At 33.6% G+C, this 24,618-nt stretch overlaps 4 protein-coding genes and 1 non-coding gene across 5 annotated transcripts; 4 read left to right on the forward strand and 1 right to left on the reverse strand.

Moving 5' to 3' along the window:
- Positions 1–3,903: 3,903 nt before the first annotated feature.
- Positions 3,904–5,212, forward strand: LOC108807069 (uncharacterized). Its single transcript, XM_018579309.2, has 3 exons — positions 3,904–4,172; positions 4,365–4,480; positions 4,738–5,212. The coding sequence occupies exons 1-3, from the start codon at positions 4,065–4,067 to the stop codon at positions 5,045–5,047; spliced, it is 534 nt and encodes a 177-aa protein (XP_018434811.1). The 5' UTR covers positions 3,904–4,064; the 3' UTR covers positions 5,048–5,212.
- Positions 5,213–6,561: 1,349 nt separating this feature from the next.
- On the forward strand, positions 6,562–7,698 carry LOC108806174 (GTP-binding protein SAR1B). Its single transcript, XM_018578217.2, has 3 exons — positions 6,562–6,780; positions 6,869–7,000; positions 7,151–7,698. The coding sequence occupies exons 1-3, from the start codon at positions 6,652–6,654 to the stop codon at positions 7,475–7,477; spliced, it is 588 nt and encodes a 195-aa protein (XP_018433719.2). The 5' UTR covers positions 6,562–6,651; the 3' UTR covers positions 7,478–7,698.
- A 31-nt stretch (positions 7,699–7,729) lies between these two features.
- Positions 7,730–8,703, forward strand: LOC108806175 (uncharacterized). Its single transcript, XM_018578218.2, has 4 exons — positions 7,730–7,865; positions 7,965–8,044; positions 8,137–8,362; positions 8,445–8,703. The coding sequence occupies exons 1-4, from the start codon at positions 7,784–7,786 to the stop codon at positions 8,555–8,557; spliced, it is 501 nt and encodes a 166-aa protein (XP_018433720.1). The 5' UTR covers positions 7,730–7,783; the 3' UTR covers positions 8,558–8,703.
- A 2,683-nt stretch (positions 8,704–11,386) lies between these two features.
- Positions 11,387–12,933, forward strand: LOC108806134 (uncharacterized). Its single transcript, XM_018578166.2, has 5 exons — positions 11,387–11,788; positions 11,875–11,962; positions 12,068–12,138; positions 12,333–12,389; positions 12,638–12,933. Exons 1-5 carry the CDS (start codon positions 11,681–11,683, stop codon positions 12,776–12,778), a joined length of 465 nt encoding a protein of 154 aa, XP_018433668.1. The 5' UTR covers positions 11,387–11,680; the 3' UTR covers positions 12,779–12,933.
- Positions 12,934–15,211: 2,278 nt separating this feature from the next.
- On the reverse strand, positions 15,212–15,283 carry TRNAN-GUU (transfer RNA asparagine (anticodon GUU)). Its single transcript has one exon. It is a non-coding gene; the product is annotated as a tRNA-Asn (tRNA).
- Between the last annotated feature and the right edge of the window lie 9,335 nt (positions 15,284–24,618).

Genomic DNA, 24,618 nt, shown 5'->3' on the forward strand with positions numbered 1-24,618 from the left:
ATACTCACCATCATATGGATGGCATAGTATTATGGCAGCAAAACCTTTACTCTTATCGGGTTTACGGAAAACAATTGGTACGGATCAAGATACGAGGATTTGGAGTGAATCTTGGGTTCCAGATGTAGTGGCTCGACCACCTAGACTTTGCCGACCACATTGTATACAGACTACCCCAACTTCTTGTTCACTCTTTTATTAGGAATGATTCCAAGGTGTGGGATATACAATTTTTACGAGATTTTTTTCACCCAGATGATATTTCTTTGATACTCGAGCTGAAACCTTCTCGCTCTCGTGCTCCGGATGGATATGTTTAGAACCATACAAAATCAGAAGTTTACTCAGTCAAAACTGGCTATGACCTGCTCCGATCGACCAAGTTGAGTCTTTCACTAGAAGGGGTCTTAGAACCAAGTATCACGAGTCTACAGAGTTATGTGTGGAAGATTAAAGCCCCACGCAAGATGAAACATTTTTTGTAGCAGACTATCTCGAGTTGTGTGGCGACATCAGAGAGGCTCATGTATAGACACATGGGCACCGATAGGAGTTGTCTTAGATGTGCTGGCCCAGTGGAGTCGATTAATCATCTTCTTTTTGAATGTCTCCCAGCCCTCCAGGTTTGGACCTTATCGGACTATCCGTCCCTTCTGGGTTACCAAAACATGAATTTTCTGTTTTGGAAGAGAAAATAGGTGGCTCCTCTCAGACCATAATTCGATACCTTCCCATGGATCTGTTGATACATTTGGAAGATGAGGAACGACAAACTTTTTAACAGGAAAGATGTATCTCCAATCGACACTTTCTAGCATGCGTCTCTTGAGGAAGAATGTTGGAGGAAGGCTAACGAAAAGGAAGAAGCAAATGAAGATCATGACGACCCTCTTACTACAGAGGTCGAGACAGAGCCCCCTTGGATACCGTGAATCCCTACATGTCAAATTGATGCATCATGGATCAATAATGGCAGCGTCAATGGCTTAGGGTGGAGTCTTAAGGATCAAACGGGCACATAGTACTTTGGATTACGGGCGTGTAACAGAAGTCTCTCAGCTGTGCATGCTGAGATAGAAGGTTTACTTTGGACAACCTCATGTATGAGAGACATGAGAATAACCTCGATACAGTTCGAGATGGACTGCTCGGACTTAGTGGACATGACTACTAACCCGTTGGATTGGCCATCATTTGCGACAGAAATTGAGGTGTTCCAGAGGTTACATGAAAACTTTGAGGATGTGAGCATGTCTCATATTCCTCATAGTAGGAATAGTCGGGCAGATGCGCTAGCAAAAGAAGCGAGATTTAGAAGTTAAATTTTTCCCACATAGATCAGACCCAGACATATAGAGATGCTCCTCGGAGAATCGGCTCGTCTGTTCTCCACTCGATTTAGCATAGATGGGTAGACGAAAAAAAAAGAGTCCATGTAAGGTAGTGGTGTCGATATCTATCTTTGTCGAAAGAGTTTTAAGTTTTTCATCAAATGAATTCATCAAAAAAATCTCTCTCTCTCTCTCTCTCTCTCTCTCTCTCTCTCTCTCTCTCTCTCTCTCTCTCTCTCTCTCTCTCTCTCTCTCTCTCTCTCTCTCTCTCTCTCTCTCTCTCTCTCTCTCTCTCTCTCTCTCTCTCTCTCTCTCTATGTGAATCGATTTCGTCTCATTGTTGAAAAAGTCGGGGCATAGAAGTGGAGAAGAATAAGGCAAAGAAAAAAACTTGTGGAGTTTGTAGAACCGACGGTGACAACCATAAATTATAACTTTTTATTTTCTACATTTTAACATCAATTTAATATATAATTTCTACATTTTAATTTTTTTACGGAAACATATAGATAAAAAACGTAAATGGAAAACAGGGATGAAGAAGACGTGGACAATGAAACATATACATAAAAACATGAACTCAAGAGATATAGATTTGGAAATTTATGGACCCTCGACTGTTCTTTTCGCTGCCGACTGTTATCTTCTTGCTGTCACTGTTCTCTCTTGCCGCTACTGTTCTTTCTCTCCGCCGTCTTTCTGAGAGGCTTTCGCAACAGATAAGAGACTGGTAGAAGATGGGTTTTGATGTGTATGGATACGTCTTATGGTCTTGTGGATGGGCATTTGGTGGATGATTGATGGGTGAATGGGATTTGTGTGGATTGGAGACTTGTTGAAGATGAGTTTCGATGTGTAGAAGATGGATGGATATGAGTTTCGTGGACAGGAGATCAGTGGATAAGATAGTGGTAGACATGAGATACATGGACAATACCAGTGGATTGCAAACAACACATGAGTTTCAATTTGTAGAAGATAGATGGATGGAGACTGGTAGAAGATGAGTTTTGATGTGTATGGAAACATCTTGTGGTCTTGTGGATGGGCATTTGGTGGATGGGAGATGGGTCAATGGGAGTTTTGTGGATTGGAGATTGGTAGAAGATGAGTTCCAATGTATAGAAGATGGATGGATGTGAGTTTCATGGACAGGAGATCGGTGGATAGGATAATGGTGGACATAAGATACATGGACAACAGCCTGTGGATTGCAAACAACACATGAGTTTCTGATTTGCTTTGCTGTTGTGAATCAGAGTTCCAGAAAATCTTCAGTTCTAGAAAGTGTCGCAGAGAGATACTTTCAGGCTCGTGGTTCTGCTAAATATATCCCTCGAACCTTAATCATGACTAAGCATAGAGGATCTCGAGTTCATGATCCATGAAGAAGGGGTGACATTCATTACAAACTGATTATATTTTCACTTTTGTTCAGATTTCGATTTAGGTTATTCAATTACTTAACATGATTAGATTTTGAGCTTTTGGTTGTTCTGATGAATCAAAGATGTAACGTATGTATATAAAAATTGGACTTTGATGTTCATATGGATGGTGTTTACCCTTCTGTTTGCAGAATCATTGCGCTATTTGTAATGGTTATATCCACAACCTCTGTATCCACTATTTCCGTTTCCATAACCACCACAAACTCCATTCCGGTATCCAGCGCTATCACAGCCACAACCTCTGTATCCACAACCTATGTATCCATAACCATCACAACCTCTACTCATGTATCCACAGCCACCTCCACCTCCATATCCCCCACTCTCACGTCTTCCACCTCCATTGTATACCGAGAAGACAAAATAGAGTTAAATTGAGTCTTTTGGAATTAGAAACTAACTTTTCATGTAGGAGATTGTCTGTAAAACAACAGTGGGAAAAAAAAAACAGGTGGCGAGAGAGAGAATAGAGATCGAAGATGATATCGAAAAGAAGATTAAGGAATTAAGGACAAATTGGATTGAGAAGATTATGGTTCAATTTCTCTAAACTCTGATGTCAGAGTTTGATTTCTAGATCGAGAAGAAGTCGAGGGAAAAATGATACTCTATGAGAATTTTGTCGATTTAAGATTTGAAGAGATAATTTTTTTTTTTTGAATAGTTCATTTGTTTAAGAAAGTAGAAAACATATCGGTTTGGTTTTGTTAGAATGGCTAACCAAATACACCATTCTTTTAATTAGAGGTTATCTTGATAAAATTGATAGGAAAAAGTGTTATATATACTCAATGTGTTTTTTAGCGTAATTGATAATTTAAATAGTGTCTCCTAGCGTAATTTTTTCCAGAAAATGGCTCATATTGCTTTACATGTTTGACTCGTGTTTGCTACGTGTAATCGGATGATACAAAGGAAGCTCCATTTCTCTTTGCCGATATAAATAATGGACTTAATTTATATTTCATTTGTAAAATCCTTGGGCCTCGTTGTATAATTACCCGATATCTTTGTACTTGGGCCCTTGGGCAATATTAGTGGATTATGGCCGACAAAAGAAAAACAAATGGGACTCATATCCCGGTTAATATGGTTGATGTCGGTTCCGGAAAACCCGAGTCTCTCTTTCGAGGTTGAGATTGAGAACCAAATCCAATTTAACATTAAAAACCAGAAGGCGAAAAATTTCCTGAACTCGCCTTCAATCAATCTCTGATTGCTTCTGTGGCTCTCTCGCTCGAACTTGGATTCTGAGACCGTTTGGATTAGTGGTGGAAGAACAATGTCCTCTTCTTCGGTAATTACACCAGAAGACGTGCTCGAATCTCTTATGAACGATGGCACCATCGATGCCCTTCGACTAAAGATCATCAATCAACTCAAAGCCAATGTATTCTCTCCAACTTAACCTATTTTTTTCTGGGTCGACCTTTTCGATTCCAAATTCTTACCAAAAGACAACTTTTTTTTTCTTTTTTCTTTCAGGATCTAGTTTATTCCTTAGATTCTGATTGTCTTAAAGTTCATAGTATAAGTTACGACATTGGAAGTGACGTGTTTGAGTGAATGTTTCTTGTAACAGGAAGAGTTGAAGAGCACAACCATTAAGATGGCGGAGGAGAGCAAAGTTCTTAACACACCTGGTGCTGAGAAACAGACTAAACGAGAACTCTTTGATGCTCTTCGCCAAGAACTCGAGTTAGATTCTTCTCTTTTCAGAAACCTGGTTTCGTGCATTGCTTTTTGGTTAGGTAGTTGTGTTTGTGGTCAACTATTTGTAAAAAAGAACCTTTCTTGTTTTCTTGCAAAAACTATTGTTTTAGATCTGATTTATTAACATAGGCCAATGTTAACATTTCCTTGGAGCTGCAGTACGGATCTTGTTCCTCTTGTTTACTCTTGTCGTATTTGTCAAGCAAAGTGCTTACCATCTTTCTTGTTGCTTTTGTGCGCAGAGGGCCAGTGCTAGAGAAGGCATCAAAATCGGTTTGGGAGTTGATTCTTGAGAAAGACGGGTTAGGGAAAGAGATAAATGAAACAGTAGAACGCGTCTTTTGTCGTCTAAGCGGGCGAGAACCGCCCTTGTTTTCATCATCAAACGTGGAAAACCAGATGGTGATAGAGAAAGAGATGGAAACAAAGGAGGACAATAGCTCAAATACGGAAGCCAAGAAAAGAAGTCTTAGCGAGGTGAATCACTCCGAAGTTACAATAAGGAAGAAGAAGCAACAAGGGGATTCCTCCAATGATCATGTAACGCCATGAGCCTGGTTATGAGACATTCATCATGTAACGTTCTGTTCATGTTTTTATTTGTGAAATATCTCTTCCCAGCAATATCTCATGTAATTTATATTTGCATAAAACATTGGACCGAATTAGTAATTACCATCACGTCACATTTCTGCTATGAAAATAATCTCTTTACTAGATCTTTGATTTTATACAGATAAATATTTGATTTTACTATTATTGGTATATAGTTTTAACATTTAATATATTGCTAATAGTTTAATATAATATTTTTAAACACAAAAATTTCATTTATTATTTTAAATTATTAGTGTTATATTTTTTATTACATGGACACTAGCTAAACTTTATATTATGTGATATTTACTATGTGATATTTACGAAAAAATTATGTTCATTTTAATATTAATGTAAATATTAACTTTTTTGATATTGTATTTGTATTTTAGATTTTGGTCATATATATATTAACCGAATTATTTGTATGAATTAAATATTTGATTGAATAATCTATACTAAGTGTAGTTTATAAAATTTTCGCTTCATTTAAATTATTAAACCAAAAATTATAATGTATTATGTTTGTTTTTGTCATTTTAAAGAGAAATTTTCTCTTTATTATCTATATTTATTGAGGTTTTTTATATTATCTACTGGTGATTTAGATTTTTCTATCCCAAAAATCTTGGATTATTTACAATGAATTTTTTAATGTTAAAACTTTTATTTGCAATTCTTCGCTATAATACATCGCGTTATATAATTAACACTTAAACCTATAACTACATTTGATAATAAACACACTGGAAATAAAAATATTCACATTAATTATATTTTCTTAATAATTCATCTGTCCTTTTGTTAATTACATAAATTGGTACAATACCTATTGTACTTTCAAAATTTCACATGATAACCATGTCGATTTGAACAAATAAACACCAAGATATAAGAAAACGTCGAACTTTGGTGATTTGTGGCTCAAAAACGTGAGATTAACATATGTGTTTATCACTTTGATCGAGTTAGCGATAAAATCGACTATGCAAGTTAAGGCGACACATAGAAAAACAATAGGTTAGAGATGAAGAAGATAACATAATTACGATTTTATCCATCCTAATAAGAATAAGTAGAGTTGATTTAAAACTTGAATTAAGAGCATCAAATTCAAAACCTAACACCTATTGAATATCTAAGCTTCTTTAACTGTCTAGGTTGCAAAAGTTCATTGCTCTACTACGCAACCACATATATCACTTAACAACTTAAAAAAATTACTCATAAAAAATGAAATTTATAAAAAAAAATCTCTGATTAGTTTATGATTATTTAATTTGGTTGTAGTTCCTATTCACCCAGGGTTTTCATGAAAATGCCAAAACCTAGATATGAAGATCCACGTGTCAATATGACGTCATCAACCCTAGTAACTTCTTCCACTCATAACGAACCACGTCAACAAGCCAGCTCAATAATCGGCCACGTCTGCTTCTAAATTTCTTTATTTTCTGGACGTACACATTTGGCTTTTGAACCGGCCGGAGACAAACATCTCCTCTCTGTTTTTTTATTTGCGCTTTTCAGTTTCTTCTGTGAGATCAGCGAAGGAGACAATGTTTTTGTTCGATTGGTTCTACGGAATCATGGCGTCGTTGGGGTTATGGCAGAAGGAGGCGAAGATCTTGTTTCTCGGCCTCGACAATGCAGGAAAAACCACACTCCTTCACATGCTCAAAGACGAGGTTCGTTTTTTTCTTTTCTTTTCTGGGTTGATTGAATGTTTGGTCTATATGAATCTGAGATTTGGTGATTTGTGATTGGTAATGACAGAGATTGGTTCAGCACCAGCCAACACAACATCCAACCTCTGAGGAACTTAGCATTGGCAAAATCAAGTTCAAGGCTTTTGATTTGGGTGGCCATCAGATTGCTCGAAGAGTTTGGAAAGATTACTATGCCAAGGTACCTTGTCTCGTGTGAACATCAAACTCTTTTTGTTGCTTAGACAGATTGTTTTGTATATTTCTGAATTTTTTTTTTAAATTTTATATATGATTAGAAAATATTGCACAAGGACATGGTACTCACTCTCTTTGTTCGGTGGGTCTAAAGGTTGATGCAGTTGTCTACCTCGTGGATGCTTATGACAAGGAGAGATTTTCAGAGTCAAAAAGAGAGCTAGACGCTCTTCTCTCAGATGAAGCTCTTGCAACTGTGCCGTTTCTTATTCTCGGAAACAAGATTGATATCCCTTATGCAGCCTCCGAAGACGAGCTTAGGTATCACTTGGGTCTCACCAACTTCACCACCGGTAAGGGCAAAGTGACAACAGCTGGAGGAGATTCTGGTGTTCGCCCTCTTGAAGTCTTCATGTGCAGCATTGTCCGTAAAATGGGCTACGGCGAGGGATTCAAATGGCTCTCTCAGTACATCAACTAAAAAGACATCATCATGTCTGTCTCTCACTACATCTGTCTTTTCTTGAGTTAAAAGATTTGTCAATGATGATATCATAACACTCTTTTCACCCTTTTGGTTTTTCTTGTTTTTAATTTAAGTTTGGTGACTTGCATTTCCAAACTTGTTCATTGTCTCGGTCCACATTTTTGTCAACAGCTTGTGCTTTTTATTGAAACATTATTCCCAAGTTAGACCACCAACCTTTTTTTGTATCTACTTTCACTTTATATATTGTGTGCACTACTCAACTTATACCAGATCGATTCAAGCATTCAAAACCTCTCTATGTTCGCCATGAACATACCAAAGGAGCTAAGACTTTGGCTAATTTGTACAGTGTTGCTCTTTCATACTCAGAGACATTCAGGTGCTTCTTGTTTTTTTTTTTAATTTTAAAGTCTTAACTTCTTTTCGTCCACTTATTAAGTTTAATTTGGTTTTCATTCTTTTGTGATTGTTGATGCAGTCTATGCGCAAGGTGGTGGTGTCATCGGTGGCGCGGGTATTTTGGCTCAGAGAGCTGCGTTTTGTTTCAACAGTAACCTCGTAAGCATGATCTATCGATAAAACAAGCATAGAGAAAAATAAAAGAAAAAACTTGATTTGACAACAATTGTTCCTTCTCTCCATATCTGCAGCTCTACAGAGGGTGTAACGAGGCGTTCAGACTAAACCAAGGAGGTGAATTCAAGGTTCCACCTGAGGAAACAGACAGGTTCTGCAACGGCCCTTGTGCTGCAGAGACAGAACTCGTGCTTGAGTGCATTAACAGCGTCATGTCTGATTTCGTGTTTTACAATCGGGCCACACCGAGAGATATCAGGAACACCCTTCGTGGTGGCTGCAGCAACTCTTTCACAAGAGGTTTGCACCTCGAAACACCCTTTCAACTTTTCATCCTTACACAACCCAGAAACATCAACCTGTTCTGTACTTTGGTATACAGGAAACTTCAACGTGGGAAATTATGCTCAAGGACTCTTTTTTGGCAAGGCCGAGAAGAAGCTGCCTTGTTTTTTCATTGGACTAGTTCTAGGTCTGGCACCCTTGATCCTGTGAAGCCTTCTTTTGTCAATCACTGGACTATACACGAGCATGTATGGAAATGAGATTCCATCTCATTTCCAGTTAGGCGAGTGACTGGTTATACAAACCTATTTGAATCGTCCAAATTTATATCTTATCATTATTTGTTTAAGTGTTTACACTCAGGGTCACAAATTTTAACTACATTATAGCGTATGTTGTGCTCCAAAGACACTTTTTAAAACTTATTCCACTCTTTTCTAACTAAATCATAACTAGAATACAAACTAGTAAACCCACAATTCTTTTATCTTCTTATCTTTCTCAATTTTCATATCATATCATGTTCTGCCTTTTTTCCTAAACGACTGATTTTAAAAACTTTTGTTGAAGTGGAATTCTTTAAAAATGAAGTTAAAATGCACAACTTTTAAAATCAATTAGCATGTTGTGGCGAATTCGAGATCTGTGACACATGTTGTTTGCTCATGGCAAGCTTTTCCACCGTCAAATTGCATCGAGCACCTACGGTGAGTTCTTTGTTGCTGTCTCATTCCTCTTTGAAGAATCACATCCGCATCACTTTGTCGTGCTCAGATCGACCGCCGTAGATGTCATCTCGGTCGGAAAGTGAAGGACAATGGTCAATTTTAACCTTTTTGCTCATTTGGTCCTTAATTGTTTCTGTTATTTTCATTTGTGACTTTGAATTTTCAGATTTGTCAAAATGACCTTTTTATTTTACTCTAAACTTTCTAACGTTCATTTGGACCATTGTATATGCAAATGAACATCCTAATGAAAATGTACATTTAATAGGCAAGCTATATGATCTAAATGAATTAAAATAAAAGTCTAAAACTCATCAAAATTATAAGATATCAAGGATAATATGAGTAGTAGTAAAAATAAATCCAGCTTTATAGGAAGTGTTTGTCTCATCAAAACCATGATCCATCCATAGGTTATGAATCAGCTATTGCTTACGTTGTTTTGATGGTAGTTGTATGTAGTCATATGTACATGACACGATGTACACAAAACTTCACTATCCATATGTACAAAGATTTAAATGTACACCAGTTAACTTGTGCAATGCTTCACATGTATAGTACATATATTTAGTAAAAGATAATCTTTGAGAATACGAAAAGTATAAGTTTGGTGGTCCATCTAGGCAAAACGAGTTAACAAAGAAAACACATATTAATCACTTCTTAATCCGGTATGTGTTTTGAACTGAAAGATTTTAAAAAATATAATAAATGAATTTGTAGGTCTTGTACTCTTGCAATAATTAATGTGTTTGTTGTTGTCTCATTCCTCTTCGAAGAATCACATCCGCATCACTTTGTCGTGCTCGGATCAACCGCCGTAGACGTCATCTCGGTCGGAAAGTGAAGGCTCGAGAACAACAATGGTCCATTTTAACATTTTTGCTCATTTGGTCCTTAAATTTTTTTGGATAGGTTCGGTTTGGATAGGTTCGGTTCGATTCGGATAGTAAAACTAGAAACCAGAAAATATCCGAAATAATTTTGGTTCTCATTTGCTTTCGGTTCGGGTTCGGATAGTTCAAGTAAAATATTGGATATTCGGATATAATATCAAATAATTATGATGATTTAGATAAAAAAATTAGATATTATAGATTATTTTGGATATTTTGAATAAAATTATTCGGACACTTTCGGATAATTCGGATTGTTCAGATATTTTATAATAATGAAGTTATTTTCAAATATTTTTGGATTCTTTAAAGAAAATTTTTAGTTATAAATATATATTTAGTTATGTTATATGTATATATAATTAATAATTTTATATATTTGGATACTTGTTTGGTTCTCGATTCAATTCCGGTTCAGTTCGATTATTTTGGATATATAAACATAAGACCATCTCCAATGTATTTCCCTATTTTTTCCTCTATAATAGAAAAACTCTATAATAAAGATGGGTTCTTCTCCAATGTATTCCTCTATTTTTCCTCTAAAAAAGAATATTCTTAAAAGATTCTTTTATTATTTTACAACTAATACCTTCTACTTATACATGTTGAAAATTCACCCAATCATTGTAATTTTTTATTTTTCATAAAATTACAATATTATTTAAAATAAACATTTTATTACAAAAAGCTATCATATATAATAAAGTAAAATAAAAAATAGACATTATCTAACCATCAATACTACTATATTTTAACATAAATTTGTTGATGCATTTCGAAATGTGAAATAAGTATTGAATAATATTTAGGTTGAGCTTAAATATTTTTATTAATATGATAAAGCTATGTAAATTTTTAATAGTTAAATTTTAGTTTTAGTTTTAGTGAATATAAACATTAAATATCATTTGTTAATATTTTATTTTCTAAAAAATTTAAATAAATTTATTGTACTTTTTATTTATGATTATTTATAATTGTGAAAATTTAAAACTATTATGTAAACAAAAACTGTGATATTATATGTAAAAAGTATTATATTTGTCCATAAAATGGATTTTAATTATAATCACAAAAAGTTAAAGGATCATTTTGACAAATAAAAAAGTATGCCTCTATTATAGAAGAATATTATTTTTTCCCTTAAATATAGAGGTAAAAATAGCAAATCTCTATTTTAGAGGAAAAATAGAGATGGATTGGAGTATATTTTGTTCTATTATAGAGTATAGAGACAAATATAGCATAGGTTTGGAGATGCTCTAAGAACCATCCAGATATTTGAGGGTTCTTAGTTCGGTTCTAGTTCGGATATTTTGATTCGGTTCTAGTTCGATTCTTCGGTTTGGATTTTTTTTTTCCAGCTCTCGAATTGATACAGAAAAACGGGACATGCCAGAAAATATCTCGAATCAGTTAAAATAAAAAAAATATCAAACCCTCTCTCGAAGTTTCCTTCTGTAACTTCCATCTCTCTCCCAACAAAGATATTTTGTCGTGCATTCTATTTATTCCCTTCCACACAAAATTAAAAGAAAGAGACATTACTTCTCAACTCTCCGATATTTTCTCCAAAGAGAAATCTAAATTTGCAGTTCCTTTTCACTAGTTCTCGATGCTGTAGAATTGAAGAGTGAGAGAGAGAGAGATAGATAGATCGTTGGAGACGCGGCTGTGACTGAAACAGAGGAGAGATCCGAAAAATGGAAGCTGGAGGATCCAACGTTAGATCTAGCTACTACAACGTCCTCGGTATTCGGAAAGATGCCTCTGTTTCCGATGTCCGCGCTGCTTACCGTAAGCTCGCCATGGTACCTTCCTCAACTGCTCCTTCGAAATATCTCAGATTTTTTTTTTTTTGGATCAATTCTCATTTTATTTGACATATTTGATGAAGAAATGGCATCCGGATAGATACGCGAGGAATCCTGGTGTCGCCGGAGAAGCCAAACGTCGATTTCAGCAAATCCAAGAAGCCTATTCTGGTCATTTCACATTATTCTCTCCCTCCCTCAAAATATCTTCTTAACGTCCGTTATCTTTTCTTAACGTCCGTCTCACGTCATAATTAAACTGTTCGTCTTTTACAGTTTTGAATGACGAGAATAAGCGCTCGATGTATGACGCTGGACTCTACGATCCCCACGAAGATGACGACGATGTTCGTATCTAAATTTATTTCCATCTTCTTCTCATTATTCATTACGGATTTGTATAACACGTCGTCGTTTCGTCATGTTTGATTTATTTCTCAATCGGTCTTTTCGTTTTAGAATATGCCATTCCCTTTTTTATCGGATGTCCCCGAAGGGACAAAATTTTAACTGAAATTTCCCCCGTAAATACTGTGATCAGGACTTCTGCGACTTCATGCAAGAGATGATCTCAATGATGAACAATGTCAAAGGCGAGGTACGTTGGCTCTTCTTTCATCCCTTAGTTAGAATTCCCGGTTCATATTACCAGTGGGTTCAACTTCTACAACTCTACCCATAGCCAGAATATTTAATTATGATTCTGGGTTGATTGGGTTTCCGAGACCGGTTAGATTCCTTGGTAAATTTGAGGTTAACCGATATAAACCGGTAGAATGGTTTCAGACTATTCGGCTCAAATAAGAAATTAGTTTTAAACAAACCGGTTCGGCTTTTGATGAATAGGGAGATAGCTTGGAGGACTTGCAACGGATGTTCACGGATATGGTTGGTGGAGATAGCGTGATCTTTGACTGTAACAACAATCCAAGGGACAGCAAAAGACCACGTGTTAATATCTCACGGAGTAGTGCTGCGATGCGTTAGTAGTACTCTTGTTCTCTTTTGTGTTTGTGTCGTGTCGTTTCGCGTTGAACTGTCTCATGCTAAGAAGTCTCAAGTTCTCAATTGTCGTTTCGTGTTTTATTTTCTAGTGTCAATGCTGAAGGCTATAAAATAAAATATCTCTGAAGTCTTTTTTTTTCACACTATTAAAATTATATTGATCAAAGATAAGAGTCATACAACTCCACGGATAAAAGTATCCCGGAGAAAACAGCCGGCGAACTTAACAAAAGTTCCCAGAAACATAAGCCCAATTAAGGGAGACATGATGAAAAGAAAAACATTTAACAAGACAATAATATAAAACAGCATTCTATAACATCTAGTTAAGCAAAAGACAAAACAACAGATTCATAAAGACGAGCAAAATTGCATGCAGTCTTCGGATCTTTTGAGAAGAACAAACCGATGATGATAACTTGATCAACCACCGTGAAGAGAAACCTCCTATAGTGAATAGCCCAAACAATTGAGAACCCAAGCAACAAGAATCAGTACAACATGAAGACAAACCATTTCTAAGTCTTCAAACCAGAACGGCGTTGTCACGAACGACTTGAGACCGCTAAATTGAAGCTTGACGAAAGTGAAGATCTCGATCAGATCGATTGGTAAATGACAAGGAGCGAATCCAAGCAACCCCGGATTCCACCGCATGCAAGAAACAATAAGGTAGAAGATTGAACCGGAGAAGACAACAAAGACATCGCGAATCCAAACATGCAAAATTCACACAGCCAGTCAAAAGATTTCATGAAGATCAGATCTGCACAGGCAGGACATAATCCCAACCAAACAACTAGATGAGAAAAGTGCTGTAACAAGAAAGATAGAAAGATCTACAAACATCCCTTAAAAACTACACCCGACTCCGACTCTATAAGAGCAGCCGGAGTCGGTAATCACAAATATGTAGAGAGAGGTCAGAGCAAATGCTTTAGAGAGAGGTGGTGTTAATATCTCTGAAGTCTAACTAGAACTACTTCAAAGTTATTGGAAATTATCTCGGACGCGTGTTACCGAAATTGCTTTTGCTTCCCAAATTCACCCAATCACAATGTTTTCTCACATTATGTGGTTAATCGTATTAAATAAATTGTTCATTGTGATTCGCGGCATTTTAGTCTGCCAAAATGCGTGGTACTAAGCAAATTATGGTAACAGTGTAACACAAATTGCGAAACGTGAGGTAGACATCCCTAATGCATTCTTTGTTGGGTGTACAGACAGTAGAATCCTACTAACCGAACCAATTCGATTTGAACCTGGTTTAGATAACCAATCTAAAATTTTGTTTCGTCAATTTAATGGTATTAAATATAAATTATAATCAGTATTTTAAAATAAAATAAATGATATTGATCAGTTAGTGATTTTTATTTCGAAGTAAAATAAAATTAAAAGTTCTATGATATTTTATTTTTTATAACATAAAATGATATCTTAATCATTTCTTACTTGAATACAGAATAAAGATATTTTAATTTTAATTTAATGGTATTAAATATAAATTATGATCAGTATTTTAAAATAAAATAAATGATATTGATCAGTTAGTGATTTTTATTTCGAAGTAAAATAAAATTAAAAGTTCTATGATATTTTATTTTTATAACATAAAATGATATCTTAATCATTTCTTACTTGAATACAGAATAAAGATATTTTAATTATCTCTCTCTCTCTCTCTCTCTCTCTCTCTCTCTCTCTTCTCTCTTCTCTCTCTCTCTCTCTCTCTCTCTCTCTCTCTCTCTCTCTCTCTCTCTCTCTCTCTCTCTCTCTCTCTCTCTCTCTCTCTCTCTCTCTCTCTCAAGAGACGAAGCTCATCTTTAAAGGCTTTATGCTAAACCTTACATGTGTCTCACACTAAAGTGCACGACAGACAAATTGCACTTGAGCTAGACCAGAACTCAGTCACCTATTGGTTTAGTATTCTACTTGATCCAACTGGACAATCCATGAAATATACTTGGCTGTTCTTCATTTAGCTTCTCTGCTTATTTTAGACTTTAAAAAAAGTTTAGTCTTAATTTGCAAAAGGATTAAACTTTTTCAGCAAGACACAAGTTCGCATCTAACCCACACCAACAAAATTTTTGAAAGGGAAGAGGAGTAGATCAGAGTTTGTTCAGAGGCTGTTGTCATGAGTCATTTTTGATGAGGTATAATCAACGCAAATAAAAAATTTGAGAATAAAAGGAAGCTCTGTTTCTACTTGTATAACAGAATCCACACTTACACTTTTTATCGGAATCTTGATTCAAATGTGGTTGGTATGAGAAGAAGATGGGAGACGAGCAAGATACAGCTATGATATCTATCTCTATGTATTGTGTCTGCTTGAGTTTATAAGACCAGAAGTAGATGGTACTGAACAAATTGCATAGAGTTAGGGGTTGGACAAAATATTTTAAAGTTCCCAAGTAGGATTCGAACCTACGACCAATCAGTTAACAGCCGACCGCTCTACCACTGAGCTACTGAGGAACAACGGGAGATTAGATCTCATAGAGTTCAATTCCCGTTCTCAACCCATGACCAATATGAACTCGAAGTTTCCTTCGTAACCCCCGGAACTTCTTCGTAGTGGCTCCGTTACATGCCTCATTTCATAGGGAACCTCAAAGCGGCTCTATTTCATTATATTCCATCCATATCCCAATTCCATTCATTTAATTCCTCTGTTTCGCTCAAAAAGATTTTATTCAATTTGTTATCTGTTATGATTTGAACAAAAAAATCTGAATGTTCATAACTCTACGAAGCATAATAAATACTGATATGTAGTATTCATAAAAATGAAACAAATCAAAAATAATAATATTTTTTTAAAAAGAATATATGATCTGATCTGTTATATGCATACATATACACATAAATTTAAAGAATTATATATATATATATAGGTTATATAGGTATTATATTTTGAATAAGTTTTACAATAACTTTATTTATAATTATTATATTAGTTATTATAATTTTAAAGTATATAACTTTTATAGAATATTTTTATTTCATATTGTTTTATGAAATTTTATTATGTTTGTACATATCAAATCGAACATCTCCATATATCCTAATATATCTATATGAAGAAAAAATCATGTAACAAAGGGTGCTTAGGACACCCGAATATCAAGCCATGAACAAGATATCAAGGACTAGATGGTTACATATCAAATTGGATCATATAAATTGATTATTAGGACGAAATAAATCAGATCACAAATATCTCCAAGAATCCTGATACTCATTTCTTGCCACTACGTAGAATTGTGTGTTCTCAAGTTAATAAACCATTAAAAAGTAAGATAAAGATGTGCATGTGGGGTGTATTAGTAGATCAAATGTTCACTTTGTAAGCTTGTAAAAGTGTGCTTTAATAATACGATATCATAGCCTCACTAGTTCAACCTTTCCACAGTCGAGTGGACTCAGTGCTTAGGTGTATGGTTTCTCAGAAAGTACTCTAGGTTATTTTGAAGGAAAGGAACTCACGACGTCATGGCGGAGTGTGGGTCACAGTGGATGTGATTACTCATAATATTGATAAGATGATGGGTAATGGTATATCCTCTCTTCACTATTTTGGGGGCCATCCACTTAAGGGATTGATCAGAAGATGGTTCGAAGTTATCTAGGAATCTTGTTAGAAGTATCTCATTCTTTTATTCGATACTATGGTAGATTACATATCCATCTTCTTGTAAATGATTAGCTAATTTGTATCAATAAATTTGATATTCTATAAAAAAAGGATATCATAGCTAATTTATTAAAGCACACTTTTATACAATTTCTGCATTGTCTATATCTATACTATTAAAGCAGGATCTTATTGGTCTTTTTACTAAAATTACCCTTTTCTTTATTAACATTGCACATTTCATTAAGGGCAATCAAGTAATATCAATAACACATCTATATTGGGTCTTTCTTTTTGATTCAGCCCACTGCTCACATCAGATCTCTCTTGGGCTATTTGGGCCGATTAAGAAATCAGATCCAATTCTTATTTTTTTTCCAAGTTCAAATAATTTATTTTCAATCATTCTTAATATTTTTTGTAGTGAAAAAAAATTAATCACTTAATTATTATGTTTTTTCTTTTTAATATAATTTAAGCATTCATAAAAAATTGAATTTTTTCATCGAAAAGTATAAATCTTTACTAAAATTATATAACTTTTTATTTAAAAAATTAACCACATAATAAAATTAATTTATCAGAGTTATACCAACTTAATTCATTAAAAAATAAAGTTTAATTTTCTAAACATAAATACTCATTAGACCTGGACGTTCGGGTACCCATTCGGGTATGGATCGGTTCTTTCGGGTATTGGATTTTTCGGGTTTTGAAATTAAATCTCATTCGGGTATTATAAAATTTCGGGTCGGATTCGAGTCGGATCTTTCCGGGTCCGGGTGGGTTCGGTTCTCATGCATAAGAACCTGAAAAATAACTAAATAACCAAAGTATCTAAAACGGGTTTGGTTATTTATACTCAAACTAACCAAAGTATTAGATTCAGTTCAAAATTTTGTATCCAAATTACTCAAAAATAACCAAAAATAACCAAAATATCCATTATATACAGTTTTTTTGGGTAAACTTTTATTCAACTTATCATATTTTATCCAAAAATACTCAAAGTACCAAAAATAACTACTATAATTAACTTATAATATTAATGTAAAATATTAAAATAATTATAAATATAACTATAACATATATTTTAGATATATATTCACATTTTGGATATTTTAGGGTACTCATTCGGTTCTCGGTTCGGATCAGGTTCGAGACCAGTTCTTCGGATATAGCAATTTAGAACTCATTCGGATATTTAACCCGGGTCAGATCGGGTTCAGGACCCTGATTTTCGGGTCGGTTTCGGGTTGGTTATTCGGGTCCGGATATTGTACTCAGGCCTATACTCATTTAAAATGAAACACGATAAAGAAATATAAAAAGCTTAAGTCTTTTATAAAAAAATAAATATATGAAAATATGACATTTACTATACTAAATATTTTTCAATTTAAAAAAATAAAGGAAAATAAACCCGCGCTTTGAAAGCGCGGGTCAAAATCTAGTCTATCTTATTAAAACAGGAACATTACAACTTCTTCTAAGTGGATTTTTAAAAATGGACCTCATATATTTAAATTAAATGTTTCATTCTTTATATATAATACGTATCATATTCTAACTTTGCATTGATGTATTTCCTTAAATACAGTTCTTCTTTTTGTCCATATTCCATATATGATTTTTACATTTATTACATGTCGATTTAAATAAGATATATACTAAGAATACTAAAAATATTAACCGTTCTATAATTACCCTATACAATTCATTTTAAATTGATCAGTATACTTTCATTGGCCATATTAATTTTATTAGTACGAATAACATTAGGTAGATAAGTCATAGACACATACATAAAGATATGACTATTCTTATAACTATGTTGGGCCTAATCTACTTTCTAAAACAAATAACACATAGCTTCATATATTGTATAGAATATAGTAATATTGTATAGTATTATATTTATACAGTAATACTAAAAACAAACCAAACTGAAATATAATATATATCAAAAATGCTTTGAACCATTACACAAGTTTTACATAAATTACGTAATAATTATTTTAAAAAATTAAATTTCGTAATGTACAAAAAAACATAAGTTTTATATAAAATTTTGTGTTACAATAAAAAGACACAACTCGCGATTGCAAAATGTTATTTTTACATACGAAAGACAGTTTTGATATTGTTCTTTAAACACAAAATTGAATATACAAACTCGATACTACATAAAACTAAATAATATAGAATACATTTTAAAAATAAAACCCGTGCGGGTGTGCATATGTTTATATAATATATAAATATATTATGTTATACATATTTTCATATAAATAATATCCCAATGTAAGTTTATATGATAAATGTTGAAAATACAAACTATATAGCACTATATATTTAAAATAATATAGAAAAATTACTTTATGTTATCATAAATTTTAAAAATCAAATTTAGTAATTAAACACATTAGTACACATTGTTATTTATCAAAATTTTATATTAATACACATTGCGATCATGTATAACATTTAGTAAAAATAAAGATAAAAAAAAAATTGACTCCCGCTCGGTCGAGCGGGTGATGATCTAGTATTTCTTAATAATTGATAAGAGTAATTGGGTATTTTCTTAGCAGCGAAGATATACGGAGTACTAAATAAAATATATCTTATTATATAAATATTTTGTAACATCCCGAGTTGTGATATGTGAAAAGGCTTAAGATAATTGATTTGGCTACCTATGTCACCAAAGTGACTTATCTTTTCCGGAGCACATCCTGAAAGAACTCCAGAGTTAAGCGTGCTTGAGCTGGAATAGTGGAAGGATGGGTGACCTATCGGGAAGTGATTCGCGATAGCGTGCGAGTGAGGCCAAAGCACGGGGAAGGGTCGGGTGGTGATTGCAGGGTCAGTAAACAATGATTTCGAGCCTTGAAAAATTAACGACCGACCGTCGGATGGGATGGGGCTCACGGGCCGAGAGAGCGGGCGTGGGTGGTCCATTAGCCGTGGGCGGTCGAGGCGTTACAAGTGGTATCAGAGCTGGTTAGCCGTCTCAGTTCTGACCTGAGAGGCGTCTTGAGACCTGTCGTGGGGCGCAACGAAGGCGTTGCGTTCTTTGAGAGGGGTGAACTGTAACATCCCGAGTTGATATGTGAAAAGGCTTAAGAGAATTGATTTGGTTACCTATGTCACCAAAGTTGACTTACCTTTTCCGGAGCACATCCTGAAAGAACTCCATAGTTAAGCGTGCTTGAGCTGAAGTAGTGGAAGGATGGGTGACCTATCGGGAAGTGATTCGCGATAGCGTGCGAGTGAGGCCAAAATACGGGGAAAGGTCGGGTGGTGATTGCAGGGTTAGTAAACAATGATTTCGAGCCTTGAAAAATTAACGACCGACCGTCGGATGGGATGGGGACCACATGCCGAGAGAGCGGGCGTGGATGGCCCATTAGCCGTGGGCGGTCGGGGCGTTACATATTTTTTTTAAAGTTACTAATTAATATGATTGAGTTAAATCTTGGCTGATGGGTAGTCTGATCTTAAGGTAGCTGAACTCGGCAAAGACACCAGTTTGCTCAGTTGGCTGTTGGCTCGAGTTAGTATCCATCGAAGGACAATCGAAGGACAATAACCATTCTCATGTGAAAGCGAACCACAAGTTGAGCAATTCTTGAATAGCATATCATATTTGATCTGAAACTTAACCTCTTCACCTTCAGGACATTTAACTTTTATTTTGAATTTAACTGGCAGCCAAGAGTCCAAATCAATAAGTATACGTCCCTCTGAGGTCAAACGTGTCAACATGGCCTAGTCTCCCTCATGTACTTTTCAAATTGTAAACCATCCACAAGTGAAGAGGGATACCAATCAACTGCAACCAAAAGAGGATGATGCAAGGGTAATCATCATATATAATTGGCTCCTATCTTACCCAAACAAACATACAATAGCTGTAGTGAAAAGGGCCCTTACAAAGGACAGAGTTGAGATCATCTTTCTGAAGTAAAGTTGAATAAGAACCTCACATTCCCAAAATCATTAGCTGTGATTTGATCCTGCATTCTCTACTGATTTGGCATTGTTGGATCAGGTTTTCAACATTTTGTTTCTTAGGATTTAGGATTTTGCCGATAATGAACATACAATACTCCTTTCACATGAGAATCATCTTGATCATCTAACTGAATCGGCTCCTCATCATCCTTGTATAAGATTCACTTTAATATCTGCCATATGGGTAGACTTAGATTGTAACTACAACCCCATACGGAAGTATCAAGGTTGAATCTGTTTTCAAAGAGAAACAGAAACATAGTGGTAGGTTGCAGATGAAGAACATATTGTGTCGTCAAGGATCTTACATAATTGTTCAGATAATACTGACTTGATCCACGAGAAGAACACAAGGAGCATTGAGAGTTGAAGGAAGAAACCGATACACAAGGAACTGCGGGAAACAAAGATCACTGGCTAATCACTATGTTAAGGAACATATTGATTAGAAAAGGATCGGAATTTCAAAAGAAATTTCAATTAGAAAAAAATAACATATATTAAGTTAATATATACACTGAACTAGTACATAATAAATTGTACAATATTGTCACTGACCCACTGACTTTATTTAACTTTTAATTTTTTTTATTTCATTCTAACTTTTACTTCGGGTTAGATTGAATTTAAATTTTTTGAAAATGAATATTATTTCTAGTCATAAGTATAAAGTTAATAACAATTCATCTTTATACCATATATACTTATACTAAAAATACAAATATTAGCCCAAACGTATCTGGGAAAACAAATTCTTAATTCTAAAGTAAATTTGGTAAGAAAAAAAACTAAAACTATAGTAAAATATGTTTTATTTTTAATTTTTTTTGACAACTATTTTTAATTTTTTATCAAGTTAAAACATCAAACAAAATCCCTGAAATACAGACACATTTTCGTTAGGTTATTTCTTTACCTGTTTTCAACTCGTCTTGAACTATTTAATTAACAATAATAAAAATGAGGATGTTTCGTGATTGGTCATACAAAAATCAAAGACATGTTTGATATATATTTTCGTTTGGACATTAAAAATATATTATTATTATTGTCACCGTGATCGGTATATGTGTTTGGTCAAAAAATCAAGCTTCATCGTCATTTTATTAGTTTTATTTTAGAAATTACCTATAATAACACACATTTCTTGCGTATTGACTAGAGTAATACACAAAAATCAGGAAGGAAAAAAATGTCATAAAAAGTCCAAAATACTCCATCTATTAGATGAATTAAATTAAGAATAAAAGTTAAAAATATATTAGGGAAGGTAACTTATTAAAAAACATTTTTAAATAAAGATGAAAAAAATAGTGGCATTTTTGTAATTATGGTTTTTTGTTAACAAATGAAATAAAAACATTATGGGCATAAAAAACAATCTAGTAATTTAAAAAATTATATTTTATTCTAGTAATCCTCCTTTCATAGTCCTTTCCCCGACTCATTTCCCCGACTCATGAACCCTAAATCCCTTAATTCTTTTATTCTCGAATTTCTTGCATTTAACTCGAGTTCACCAAAAATTTATCTTGTTCTCACCCTTCTCTACCACCAAAAGCTTTGATTGACAAGGGAAGAGAATTTAAATCCCAGAAATTTAACTTTTAATTAAACTGTTATTATGAAAATATATTAATATTGAGAAATAATGAATAAATAATTATTTAACATCAAATAATTTTAATAAAACGGCTTTATTGTTACTAAGGAACTTTATAACAAGAGAACTTGATTCCAGAGCTGCATTATCTCTCTCCATCTTTTTGGCTTATCTTTTTTTTTGTAAACTAATCTTTTTGTCTTATCATTCATATTATTTTCAAGTCATGTGAGTTCAGGCTTACAATCATAAGGCCCTGAGCGAACCGGGACCCACTGCCGATAGTTCCTTGTTTTCTCATCTTGGCCTCTGATAATCTTATTTGAGTGAGATTGGCGACTGATATTCCTCCAATACGTGACGGATAAGCCTCATCATCATGATGTCTGCTCCTATCAGCATGTGTTGTTCTTGGCACATGAGATGGCCAAGATTGATGATTAATTTTCCATTGTTTCCTCAGCAAAGGCCGATGGGTAGTCTGGTCTTAAGGTAGCTGAATTCGGGCAAAGACACCAGTTCGCTCCGTTGGCTGTTGGCTCCTAGAGTTAGTATCCATCGAAGGACAATAACCATTCTCATGTGAAAGTGAACCACAAGTTGAGCAATTCTTGAATAGCATATCATATTTGATCTGAAACGTAACCTCTTCACCTTCAGGACATTTAACTTTTATTTTGAATTTAACTGGCAGCCAAGAATCAACATCAATAAGTATATATCCTTCTGAGAGTTTAAACGTGTCAACATGGCCTAGTCTCCCTCATGTACTTTTCAAATTGTAAACTATCCACAAGTGTAGAGGGACACCAATCAACTGCACCCAAAAGGGGATGATGCAAGGGTAATCATCATATACAATTGGCTCTTATCTTACTGGAACAAACATATAATAATAGTAGTGAAAAGGGCCCTTAAGAAGGACAGAGTTGAGATCATCTTTCTGAAGTAAAGTTGAACAAGAACCTCACATTCCCAAAATCATTAGCTGTGATTTGATCCTGCATTCTCTACTGATTTGTCATTGTTTGGATCAGGTTTTCAACATTTTCTTTCTTGGGATTTAGGATCTTGCCGATAATGAACACACAGTACTCCTTTCACATGAGAATCATCTTGATCATCTAACTGAATCGGCTCATCATCATCCTTGTATAAGATTCCTATTACTTTAATATCTGCCATATGAGTAGACTTAGATTGAAACTATAACCCATACGAAAATATCAAGGTTGAATCTGTTTTCAGAGAAAAAAACAGAAACAGAGTGGTAGGTTGCAGATGAAGAACATATCCTGTCGTCAAGGATCTTACATAACTGTTCAGATAATATTGACTTGATCCACGAGAAATCACAAGGAACTGCTAGCAACAAAGATCACCGGCTAATCACTATGGTCTTGACTGGTAGAGCATTAGCATTAGTATTATGCTTTCTATTATCCAATCAATATTTGTTATAAAAGCATTTAGAAAAGCATTTACCAAATGCTAATGCTCTTCAAATGCTCTGGGGTAAATGCTTTCATATGAAGTTTTTGGAAGAGTATTTGCATTTACAATTTATAAATTTAAGAAAAATATATAATTAGTTCATTTATTTGATTTAATAATATTATAAATTTATTTTTATATCCATAAAATGAAATTTTGATTTCTAAAATAAATTTACAATATAAATACTTTTTTTAAAAATAATATTTCACATTTAAAATATAATTTAATTATATAAATTATATTATATTTTAAATGCGGAATATTACTTAAAAATATATATATTTCGATATAAACATAATTTTTGAAATTATTAAATAAAATAAATTAATTATATCTCTTTTATATATTCATATATATAAATATATATATATAATGGTAATTTATTTATTTTATTTAATAATATTCAAATCATTATATATCCAAAAATAATTTTATGTTTTATTTATATATTTAGTAATATTTAAAATTATTTTATATCCAAAATAGACTATATTTTAAATAAATTTTAGATTTATTTTTAAATAATAATATTTCACATTTAGAATTTAATTTAATTTATGTTATTAATTAAGATTCATTATTTTTAAAAATAAAAATATTATATTATAATATATATTAAAATATGTTATAGTTTAATATATATTATTTTAAAATAAATATATTATATACTAACTTTTTAAAAGTTATACGAATCATTTTTAAAAAAATTTTAATAAGAGCATACAGCTTTTGCAACATACTGCTTCTACAACATACTGCTATTGCTTCTTCATCAGCTATGATAACATATATTAAGTTAATATATACATTGAATTAGTACATAATAAATTGTATGATATTGTCATATTGACTCATTGACCTTGTTTAACTTTCAATTTATTTTTATTTCATTCAAACTTTTATTTTGGGTTACTTATAATAAAATACAAATATTAGCCAGAACTTATCTGGAAAACAAAGTCTTAATTTTTTTTGATCAAAGGGAAAACAAAGTCTTAATTCCAAAGCAAATTTGGTAAGAAAAAAAAACCTAAAACTATAGTAAAATATTTTTTA

This window comes from Raphanus sativus, chromosome 6, assembly GCF_000801105.2.
Source record: "Raphanus sativus cultivar WK10039 chromosome 6, ASM80110v3, whole genome shotgun sequence".
In the NCBI taxonomy this organism is placed as follows: domain Eukaryota; kingdom Viridiplantae; phylum Streptophyta; class Magnoliopsida; order Brassicales; family Brassicaceae; genus Raphanus; species Raphanus sativus.